Below are 11,752 nucleotides of genomic sequence, written 5' to 3'. Positions count from 1 at the left end.
GGATTGCAAGTTCCGGGCCAGCCTCAGCTGTTTAGTGAGCTCCTGTCTCAAAAAATAAAAAGGGTTGGGGATGTAGCTCAATGGTAGGGCACCCCTATGCCACAAAAAAAAAAAAAAAAAGGTTTCTTGGCCTCTAAGATTCCTTCCATTTCAATATGTCAACATGTTGTGGTTTGAGGAAGAAAGATTTCCTGAAGAATGAGAAACAGACCTTTCAAGAACCTCTGGTTCTTGAATCATAGTTAAGGTATTTGTTGGTCACAAGAGATTTCTAGAGGGTTCCTAATCCTGAGACTAATACCATGAGGACTAAGGGCAGGATGGCTGCCTCAGAATCACCCTAGGAACATGTCGGAAGGCAGATTCTTAGCCTCTCCTCCTAGAGATTCTAATGCAGTCATTCTGAAGTTGGACCCAGGAATCTGTACTAATGGCTTCCCTGGTACCCAGAAAAATTTGTGAGTTGCCGATTTCAGCCCATTCCCTATCTGTAGGTAAGATTATGCCTGCACAGTAGGCATACAGCTGTCTGGCCTGATGGGGAGTATCTCCTAACAGAGAAACACATTTAATGATTGATTAGTTTGGCAAATGTTAAACATCTACTGAGTTCAGGTCCTGGCCAGGTGGGGATCATGGGCCCTACCCTCAAGTGATTTCTGGGCTAAATCTGTCACTTAAAACTCATCATTCAGCCAGAGCCAGAAGGGCCTGAGAGATCATTAACCAATCCCATCATTACACAGTTGGGGAAACTGAGGCTCAGAGAGGAAAAGCAATGTGCTCAAGACTGTACAGTTATGTATGTAATATTCTTATGTGTCAATTAAAAGAAAGAAAGAAGGAAAAAAGACTACACAGGGAGCAAAAATGTTTTCTGCTGCCAAACCAGCAGAGGCATCCCATGCCTTACCCAGGAGGAGAATGCACTGAAAATCCCAGTTCACCTACAATGTTTCTTAAGTATTAAACCTACATATGGTAACTGTTCCAGAAGGTCTAACTTCAGATCTTGCTGAATTTTAAAATCATCAACATCAGGGCAGGACCATCACAGGGTAATTTTTAAAGCCTGGGGAGTAAGAATTACTTCCCAGAACTAAACTACCCATCTGTTCTTGGGTGTTTTCGGGCCCCCTGGCCCTGGTTGATCTGGAGAACCTTGTGCTTGCTTCCTCCCGCACTTTGGAGCCCTAAGAGGAGAGGACCGCCTCCGGCGTTCACCGAGGACCTCACTCCCATCTTTCTGCCCAGACTTGCTTATGTCACTGTCGCCCAGGGCCTGGGGAGGGGGAGAGAGAAAGGCGGGCGCGACTTGCCCCTGAAATCCTAGCTGCGCTGCGATTGGCTAAGAGGACCCCGACCTGGCCGCGGATTGGCCACCGCTGAGGGCTTGAAAGGTGACTTGGAGCTTCGGACACCTCAGACCGACGGTGATCCGGCAGCTGACAGCGTCTGAGGCACGCCTGAGACGCTCCCCCAGCCCGCCATGGCCCGGTTCCTCCGGGCATCCTGCCTTCTCTCCCTGCTCCTGACGGGCTTCGTCCCGCCGAGCCGGGGACAAGAGAAGTCGAAGGTGAGTGAGCTTCCAGGGCGGGAGACAGGGAAGTGAACGTAGCTGCCAGGTGTCCATCTCACAGTAGCGAGGCACCTCTCTTCCCAGGTTTCCCTGCAGAAAGGGCAAACCCAGGTTCGAGGGACATCGTTAACTTTGTTTGCCTCCCCCTCCACCCCAAGGACCCCCACCGGTGACCATAGATCTATTCCAAGTTCCATCTAATCCAGACCTGGGTCCTCCAGGTGGGCAGAATGAATGGGGAGAAAGGCATCCCTCTCTGCTACCTCTGGGGAAGGGGGTCGTCTTGCTACATCTGTGTCAGTTGGTGCTAACTGCTGTCCTCCAGTAGGGTGGGGTGGTGGGGTGGCACTACCCAGAAAGAGGCCCAGTGACAGCCTCTGGGTTGGCTTTGCCTGTTCCCAGGGAGATGGTAGTAAGGAGAAAGGGAGGACAAATGCAGCAGGATGGCCCTGGTCTTCAGGAACTGCCTGGGGGCTCTTCTACCCCAGATATATAACCACAGGTAGAACCACCCACATGGATTCCAGGGCATTGGCAGAAGAAGCAGAGATTTGTGACTGAAAGAATGTTGAATGGGCAATGCAGAATACTCAGGATCCTAAGTCTCCACCCCTTTCTGGGCCTCAGTTTCTCCATCTTCAGGGCAGGGGTGGGGTAGAGGAAGGACACAATGAAACAGATGACTTCAGAAGCAGTCAAATCAATAAACTGTCCTCTGAGGGGTTTCCTGTGGGACAGCCTCACTACCAATGATCCACTGTCCACATTGCCTGAGCAAACCTGGTAGTTGGAGAGAGCTGGGGATCATCAACTCCGAAGGAGAGGCACAATTCCCTGAGCCTCAGTCTATCGCCAGCAGGGTGTGTGGCTTTAGAGTAGGAGTGGGGATGCTGAAGAAGGTTGGGGATGAACCAGCATGCTTATCTCCTTGGTGAAAATGTGCCTGGGTGGATCCTGTAGACTCCTCCTCTTCCCCAGGGCAGAGAGGCAGAAACCAGAAGTAGGAATAGACCCAAAGAGAAGGATTTCTATCTCTACCCTCCCAGTATACACCCCACCCCACCCCACCAACGTGCTTATGTACTTATTTTAAAAAAATTTTTTTAGTTGTAGATGGACACAATACCTTTATTTTATTTATTTATTATTATTTTTAATGTGGTGCCAGGGATCAAATCCAGTGCCTCACACATGCTAGCAAACACTCTACCCCAGCCCATAGCTTTGACTTTTATTTCTAAAATCCTCTGGGTCTTTATTCTAAGATCTTATAAGTTCATGCTGTGTCCAATATTCCATCTACTTCTCAGGAAGTCCAGTCCAAGAGCAATTTCCTCTGTCTGTTTCTAACCCCTTTGCTCTTCCATGAGTCTGCCTTTCCTTGGAGTCAGGTCTAAGTCTGGATGGCCATGAAGCTCTCCTTTCTATCCAGGCTTGTTTATAACTACCAACTCTGAAGGCATTTTCTAGGGCAGGCATGGGACTTAGTTTTGAATTAGGCTGTGGAGTAGGGGTGGGGGTGGACCATGGGCAGGTCAGCACCATGGAGTCTGTCCCAGCCCCTAGGAGAAAGGAAGATTCATCATTGCCCTAAGAAGGCTGGCAGTGAAGGGAATGGATGCCATGAATGATTCAACATGGCCATGTGTTTTCTGCAGAACTCTGGGTAGGCAAGAATGGATTCAGAGAAAACAGGATGGGTATGGTCTAGAAGTCTTAGAGTGAAATCTGATCATATCAGACCCAACCAGCCAGGACTTGCTGGCTAATGACAGCCTGGGTATGCTCATCTATCTTCCTAGGCCTTAGAGTTGAGATGCCACAGCTCTAGCTTCTAGGACCTAACCATTTACTTTGTCCCTACCATCAGGACAAAGGGATGGAGAGTGGGGCATGTGCAGAATGGGACGGACCACAGGTGATTCAGCTCCAGAGATATGTTTTCCTCTTCCAACTCTAAGGGAGGGGCTAGGAACAAAGGGAACCCTCCTTTCCTCCTTGCCTCCTCAGTGTAGCTTAAGGTTGCCCAGGCTCCCTGTCCTTGCTGTACAAAAGGAAATGTTGCAGACACTGGAAAGAATGACAGCTGCTGACGTGCATGGGATCCTAGTAACCACTGGTTTCTAAGTGACTAAACGAGGCAGAGAGAATCATGGAACCACAGGTTGATGTCAGGGCTGAAGGGCTCTTAAGACAGGAGTGAATCTGACTCCCTCTTACAACGGCGGTACCCAGACCCAGGTCTCCTGCCTCCCAGCACAGTCCTCCTTCAACAGCATCTCATTGATGGGAGAAGAGAAAGACACAGACCTACAGCCCTAGCCAGCCAGGGCCCTCACTGTTGTCCCTGGCCCTGCCACCAACTCTTGGGTCACCAGAACGCTCCTCTCCTGGATTGAGGCACTTTCATGGCCTCTCCCCTCTGCCGTCTGGGACTACCCCCCTACCATGGGCCACTCTGACCTGTCAGTCTGAATCCATAGCACCAGCCTCACTAGCTGCAGCAGTAAGTGTGGAGGCTGCCACTCATCCTTCCTCCTGGTGACAGACACCCTGCCCAGTGCACCGCCCTCACATTGGCTGGTGAACATCAGCTTCTCTCCTCTCAATAATGGAGGAACCTCAGGGCCTTTTACCCCAGATGCAGACAGAATAATCTCAATCCCTTGACCTGTGCCTTTCTTTCCAAGAGATTTTAAGCCTGTCTCAATCTGCCAGTGGATTCTCACAGCTGTTTTGAGAGGCAGTTGGGATTATCTTCAGACCAAGGACCCCAGAGTAAAATTGACTTGCCCAGGGCCAACAGCCAACCGGACTGTTACCTGATGAGATGGGTGCCAGTTGCCCCACCCTCACCCGGAAACTGCCCAGAAGTTGATGCTCCCATTTGTTTGTAAGCTCTGATTGTTTAGTCAACCTCTTGGCTTTTTTCCTGTCCACATCCCAGAGATCATGTTTAGCTGAGGGTGGAGTGGAGGAGGTGGGAGGCTGCCAGACCTTTGTGGCCAGCTGGGCTGTTGGTCTGTTTGCGTTTTAAGGTAGAAGTGACCCCAGTTGTGACCTAGGAGTCTGCAGGGCAGAAGGAATAATGAGTTTGGGTCTTGGTCCTGCTCAGTCAGCAGAAGTCACGTGGTATGGACTATTAGACTCATGTGAAGCAGAGAATTTTCTCCAAAGCCAAGAAAAGAGCTTGCAGCTGCCAGGGAATGACCTGGCGGAGGCAGTCCAGCCTCACCCGCCTCAGCCTGCAGCCACTTCATGACAGACAGGTTATCTATACCCTGCTGGGGCCACGCCTGCTGGGTGGATTACTTCCTTCACCCAGTTAGGTCCAGGGACCTTGCCCCAGCAGTGCGTTTTCCAGAATTGAAGGGAAAGAAGGGAGTGAATTTATGCCTCTATTGCTCACCACCTGTCACTGTCCTAGCCAGGTCTCTCAGGCCAGTTTTTGCTCCATTTGTTTACCATTTTTTCATTCTCATCAGATGACAGGGCCCACAAAGATCACCTAATACAATGGCTTCAAGCTTTTCCCTTTGCTTCACAATCCACCTGCTGAGTCATGTTGTCATTGCAGTGACCAACTTTCAAGAGTAGACCCAAGAGTTTTGTCTTCCAGGTCTGGGACAAGGGATGGGGTAGAGAGGGGTCCTGGGCAACATTTTGCCGGCAAGGTGTAATCCCATCCCCTCCTCTCCCACTGATGGTGATGCTGTCAAGCCACCTGGATTGAGACTGGCTGATCTAGTTCAAGGTGAGGCCAGGGGAAGAGGAAGGGCCAATCCAAGATCATATAGTGGTAGAGAAGGAGGCAGAACTGAGGTATCCTAAATCACAGTGCCACCGTGCTCCATCCCTCCTTGTCCTGGGGGCTGCCTGTGGAGCAGCAGTTAGACAGAGAGAAGGTATGTTCGTCATCGTCACAACGGCTCACCTGAGAACATGTAGTATATGCTAGGCATGGTTTTACCTTTATAGCCACATCTAACCCTTACCAGAGGCCTTTCCTCATTCCTGGCTCCTGGTCTTCCTTCCCTATTTCATAACATCTTCCCAAGTCTGGAGGCAGACTTGGCGCCTCTGAGTCACCACTCACACTGATGCTTCCTCCTTTCTGCTCAGTTTTTCCTTCCCAATGGCCTAGTGCAGGCCTCACCATCACTTTCCGGGACTATTGCAGCAGCCACTCATCCATCAGTCCATCCAGTAAGATTTACCAGCTCCCAGCACCAGGGCAGTCGCCCTTGAGCCTTGTAAATGTGTGATATATGATGTGGAAAATTATCCCGAAGTGATTTCTAGGGTTCCATAGCCCTCTCTTATTAAGTGCTTAAATGTTAATAGGAAGTGTTTATTAAGCACTTGAGTGTCTCATCATCATTATCTTACACAGGGAATTAGGAGGCTCAGTTCTAGTCCAGTTCATTTTTGGTGTGGTCTTGGGCAAGTCGTGCTCCCTGTTGGGATCTTTCATTAACTTCAAAGTGAAAAATGTCCAAGTTTCCTTCCAGCTCTAACTGCTCCCTGCTGCTGGTCTTTTTCTCTTCCAGACAGACTGCCATGGTGGCATGAGTGGCACCATCTATGAGTATGGTGCCCTCACCATCGATGGAGAGGAGTACATTCCCTTTAAGCAGTACTCTGGCAAATACATCCTCTTTGTCAACGTGGCCAGCTACTGAGGTTTGACAGACCAGTACCTTGGTAAGACCCTGCCCTTCCTCCTCTGCTCTGTTTGGAGCTGTTTCTGTCACTTGGACACATCTCAATCATAGGAGCTTCTCTGGTGCAAGGGGAGAAAGGGTGATAGTGGCCATGAGATTCCAAACTCCAGGTCCCGATTATACAATGTTCCACAGTTTTGTGAGGATTCTTTTATAAGCCTAAGGTCTGATCATCTTTGGGCATATTCCAGGAGATTCCTGGCTGTCCTCCTTCATCCCTGGGCACCTCAGTGGCCTGGAAGCAGAGGGATAGAGAAGGTGGTTTGGGGCTGTAGTTTCTCTTTACCGGCAACTGGCTGAGAATGGCTTATCTTCCCTCCTTGACACCTTGGCACCTCAGCACCTCTCTTGGCCACACTTTGGAAAACAGGCCATTGGCATGAGGCCCCATGGTGTGTGCAGGTGGATGGGAGGATGAGAGGGCGGGTCTCATTGGGACAGTCCATTCTAGAATAAACTTTAAAGATGACCTAGTTCAGCCTTCACCTCTCCTTAACATACAGGTAAATGTGTTAAGGCTCAGCCTGAAGAAACAAGTTAACCAGGATCACAAAACTACTAGTGACAGAACTGGGTATTTGACCCAGGCTTCATATTCCCTAATATCCTTATTTCTTTCTCAATTGGAGCAGAGTAGGAGCCCAATGGAGTAAGCAAGCCAAAGGCCTCTTTCAGCACCCAGGGGAGGGTTGAGCACCCTGGAGGAGCTGGGGCCAGCTGGCAGAGCCTAGGGGAAGGCAAAGGCAGTCTGACCCTGAAATCAGTTCCTGGAGGTGGAGTGACAAGCAGGCCCAGTGGCAGTGAGCACTCTGTCCTGAATGCTCTGTCCAGCCCTTGGAACAGAGCAGAGTGTGTTTGCACCAGAGGTAGGCTGGGTGTGGGCAATGCATGCAAGGCCAGGGGTGCTGCGGAAACTGGGGAGTCCCTTGGGTTCCTGAATTCCCAGAGGATGGAGTGTTGTGAGGACCCCACTCCACCCCAAGGAAGCCTTGTGTCTAGGGATGAATGGTTCTTGCTCCAGGAAACTCAATCCTATGAGCTCTGAAGAGCCCTCAGTTGGTGGTGGCCTTGGCAGTGGACCAGAGACCGCTGATTTGAGGAAGGGTATTTGTGTCTTTTCCCCCAAACCTCCCATCCAGGTTAGTTAGGGTGACAGGGCCTGAATTCCAGCAATACCACAAACTCACCGGATGCTCTTGGGCAAGTCCTTCCCGTCAGGCCTGTGATTTCAGCTGTATATTGGTGAGCCACAGGAGGGGGACAGACCAGGCAGGGCTCCTCACCAGGCTACCCTGCCTCTGCTCTCTCCTCGACCCAGAACTGAATGCACTACAGGAAGAGCTTGGACCATTTGGTCTGGTCATTCTGGGCTTCCCCTGCAACCAATTCGGAAAACAGGAGCCAGGAGAGAATTCAGAGATCCTACCCAGCCTCAAGTGAGTGTCCACTGAGTCCTGTGTTGACCCTCTCCACAGTGGCATTTAGGAGCCATTCAGAACCACTCTCCCCTTCTACAAACCCCATTTAGTGGAATGAGGGGAAAGTGAGACAGGAAAGAGAAAAGGGATGATGGGGCAGAGCTTATCAAGAGGAGGAGGGAGAACTGAGGTGGGGGGTTACTTTGTCCAGACCAAGCTGGACAAAGAAGACCCAGGTCACACACTATACTTGTGCCCATCCAACAGTCATTGGCTCCCACTGCCCACCCTGGATAAAACCAGACTCCCAACACTCCCTCTGCTGTTCTGCCCCTTTCCTCATTTCTGAGCCCTGTGCCCATCTAAGAACATTCCCTGCAGGTATGTCCGACCAGGTGGTGGCTTCGTCCCTAATTTCCAGCTCTTTGAGAAGGGGGATGTGAATGGGGACAAAGAGCAGAAGTTTTACACTTTCCTGAAGGTGAGTGAGCAGCCACTGGGGAGGAGGCTCTCTTCCCTCTGACTGCATAGGGCAGAGCTGCTCCTGACCTAGCCTTCAAGAGACAAAGCCTAGGTTGCCCTCCCCCAATCCTAGGCTCTTAGGGAATTTCTTGGTATCTGACTATTATTCCAAGTAGAGGGCTTTGCAGTCCCTAGGATCTTATCAGCCCATTTTACAGATAAGGCCCAGGCCGGACACTGGAAGGGACAGGTTAAGGGCCTCACAATCTTCTAATCACTTCCAGTAGGGACTGGAAGTCTGGTACCCAAACTGGTGCTTTCTTCTCAGCACCAGGCTGTTCTACCCCCAGGAAGGCAGGGGGAGGGAAGGAAGAGGGGGAGGGAAGGAAGAGGGAAAGGGAGGGAGGGACCCCAGCCAGGTTGATGCCACTCTTTACTCCTGCTCCAGAACTCCTGTCCTCCCACCTCGGAGCTCCTGGGCTCACCTGGACGCCTCTTCTGGGAACCCATGAAAATCCATGACATCCGCTGGAACTTTGAGAAGTTCCTGGTGGGGCCAGATGGCATACCCATCATGCGCTGGTACCACCGGACCACAGTCAACAATGTCAAGATGGACATCCTGGCCTACATGAGGCAGCAGGCAACCCTGAGGGCCAGGGGGTAGTAACTGATACCTGCTCCACCCCATGTCCACCATGCAGGGGCTGGGGAGGGACTCCATTCAGGAAGGATTCCATGTTTCCAAGTATATTATACACCCATTACAGACCCCTTTCTTATTACAAAAGAACCCAGCTTGACACAAACGTGAGTCTGTACCACTGTGTGTGTGGGTGTTCGCACACCTGTGAATCTACCTGTGTGTCCTGCAAAATGCTGGACAGTAATACCCTTTCCTCTCCAATTCTCTATTCCAATGAGAACAATTTGCTTTCAGCCTAAAGGAAAAACCAGTGCTAGGTCTGACTGCACTACTCTAACCTGATCTCAGCCTTGGGGCCAGCATCTCCTACTGCCTCCAAGTACCACCAGTGAAGTCCCCGGAAATTTCTGGGTCTCCCACACTGCCTAACCATCCTTTTCCTTCCTGAAGGGCCCTCCCAAGCATCTGTCCCCACCCCACAATGCTCCCTGAGATTAGCCAAGGCAGAAGTGAGTGTGAGGGCCACTTACCCCATGTCAGGGATGGCATCTCTATGAGGGAGGGGCCCGAAGCCCTTGTGGGCGGGCTTCCCCTGAGCCTGCCCAAGGTCCAGCCTTTAGTGCATTCAGGCTGAGACCCATGGCAGGGATGCCTCCTCTGCTCCTTGGGAGGACGTGTTCTCTCTCCTCACCCTGTCCACTGGCATTGCTCACATCCTACCTGCCCAGTAAAGGCCTTTCTGCAGCAGCTCAGTCTACTGTGGTGCTTCCTCAATGGTGGCTGTCCCAGCATGTGGGGAGAGGGTTAAAGAGAGGAGGGAGTGCGCTGGGCCCTGCTTTTTTTTTTTTTGGCACGGGGGATTGAACTCAGGGGTACTTGGTCACTGAGCCACATCCCCAGCCCTATTTCATATTTTATTTAGAGATAGAGTCTCACTGAGTTGCTTAGCACCTCACTTTTGCTGAGGCTGGCTCTGAACTTGTGATCCTCCTGCCTTAGCCTCCTGAGCAGCTGGGATTACCGTGTGCACCACCGTGCCCAGCCCTCTGGTGTCCTCTTTTTGACTTTCATCTAGATCTACTGTGCTTCTCTCACTCAGCATCTTGAGTTCATACACACCAGTTCATGCCACCTCTCATTCTTGCCCATAGTTCTTCAAGGTGGCAATGGCTGAGAAGTGTTTCATTTGAAAAATGGGGAGACTGAGGCTCACTCCTTACCCCAGGTCTCCTGGTGAGTGAGAGGCAAAACTTGAATTTAAAGCAAGGTCCCTTGGCTCTCAGCCTAGGCTCCTTATACTGCTCCTCAAATACTGGTAATGTTCTCAGGGAAATGGGAGAAAGGGGTATAGAACCTGGAAAGCAGCATTCTGATTGGCCGAGAGGGGAACATTAGGACAAAAAAGAATACCAGTCACAGAATGTTGATTTTCCACTTGGATTTATGTCCAAGATGCGTGCAAACAGCTGCCTAGGAACAGACAGCCACCCAGATACAGGCCTCCGACACCACAAACCTCTAGCCTGGGGGCGAAGGGCCTGAACTCCAGGGCCTGGCAGCTTCAGTCTGGGTCCCTCAGCAGATATGGCTGGCTTGGCCCTCATCCCAGGTGGTGACACCTCTCATGAGGCTATTGGAGGTGGAGTGGAGAGGGCCCCAACATCAGAATACCCTGTCATTCTCTCCTACTCTGGAGACAAACCCATTCTTCCTGCAGCTCCTCACAGAGGGGTAGGGATGGACATGGGACAGGTCCTGCTACAGAGCTGGAAGCAAAAATTGAACACACACATGAACTGGATGTGGCGCTTGGAGGGGCTGGAACCACTTCTGTGGAGGTTCTGAAAGAAGGGGTCTGGGCTGCAATCCACTCTAAAGATGGAAGTCCAGCTGCTTCAAAGAAGGATGGCAGGTCAGCCAGGTGAGGGCTCTCAACTTGGTGACAGGAGGCAGGGCGGTGAGTTTCCCCTGGTCATCGCCAGATGAGGAGCCCATGTGGAAGCCTTGTGGGTGGAGCCTCCCCAGTCTTGTAAACAGTTCAGGGCTGGAGGTATGAGCCGTCTGCACATCTCAGCCTCCTGTCTAGCTGCGGCTCTGGCCACAAAGAATATGTGGCTTCTAGTTTTCGGTAATCTGAGGTCAGCTGGCTCTCCAAGACGAAGATAGAGCCAAATGACACAATCTGGTCTCACTGGGGCCCCTCATGGTCATTTTTTGCAGACTCTAAATAAACAAAAACGTTGAAGACTTAAGAATTATGTGGTACAATCAGTTTCAAAGTCTTCTATGGAAGGCAACTAAGTCCCTGTGAAATAAATAACAGCTTGCAACTGACTGCCAGGCTGTGTCTTAGGAACATTCAACATGTAATCCTCACCCTGTGTAGTAAGCCCATCATTACCCCCTTCGTGGAGGAGGAACTGAGACACAGAAATTTTAAAAAGCCCAAAGTCCCAGCTGCAGGGAGTAGTAGAGCTGGGATATGAACCCAGTCACTGTCACTCTGGCTCCAGCTTCTAGAAGTGAGTAGTTATGGGGGAGGGGTCATCCTTGCCCACCAGGCCACCCTCTGCCATTCATCAAAGCAGCCTCCAAGGGCTCCACAGACCCTCTGGAAATGACTGATCAGTTTGATATCTTCTTCCTGGCTCCAAATCCTATAATCCACACTTCCTGCAGGTCATCCATTCTGCTCTCACTACCTCCTTATAACTGGCTTCTTTTCTCTGCAATTGTAACTCTGGTTAAGAAAGTTCTTCATGCTGAGATGGACTTGGTCTCCCTATAGCTACCATCCACTAGTTGTGATTCTGTTCCCAGAGCTCCACTGGTAAGGCAGTGCCTCCTGTTTCATGAGAGTCCTACAGGGAGTGAGGACAGTCATTACAGCCTCCCTCTGATTGGTGAATGCAGCCCCAGTCCC

The 11,752-nt window shown here is 50.9% G+C and overlaps 2 protein-coding genes across 7 annotated transcripts in view; one reads left to right on the top strand and one right to left on the bottom strand.

Annotated features, from left to right (window-relative positions):
• The first annotated feature begins 1,119 nt into the window (after positions 1–1,119).
• Gpx3 (glutathione peroxidase 3) lies at positions 1,120–9,576 on the top strand. Its single transcript, XM_027954790.3, has 5 exons — positions 1,120–1,576; positions 6,130–6,283; positions 7,622–7,739; positions 8,103–8,202; positions 8,632–9,576. Exons 1-5 carry the CDS (start codon positions 1,490–1,492, stop codon positions 8,848–8,850), a joined length of 678 nt encoding a protein of 225 aa, XP_027810591.1. The 5' UTR covers positions 1,120–1,489; the 3' UTR covers positions 8,851–9,576.
• Positions 9,577–10,252: 676 nt separating this feature from the next.
• Tnip1 (TNFAIP3 interacting protein 1) overlaps positions 10,253–11,752 on the bottom strand; it is a 50,343-nt gene continuing 48,843 nt past the window's right edge. For 4 of the 6 annotated variants that reach the window (XM_071612041.1, XM_027954798.3, XM_071612040.1 and 1 more), the window contains one exon: positions 10,253–11,052. In XM_071612041.1, coding sequence (XP_071468142.1) covers positions 11,018–11,052 — 35 coding nt within the window. In that variant the 3' untranslated portion in view covers positions 10,253–11,017. The remainder of the gene's footprint in view (positions 11,053–11,752) is intronic. The other 2 variants (XM_027954799.3, XM_027954800.3) reach the window with 1 other exon arrangement.

Source organism: Marmota flaviventris, chromosome 5 (assembly GCF_047511675.1).
Source record: "Marmota flaviventris isolate mMarFla1 chromosome 5, mMarFla1.hap1, whole genome shotgun sequence".
NCBI classification, from domain to species: Eukaryota; Metazoa; Chordata; class Mammalia; order Rodentia; family Sciuridae; genus Marmota; species Marmota flaviventris.
This window is presented reverse-complemented; position numbering and strand designations above follow the sequence as displayed.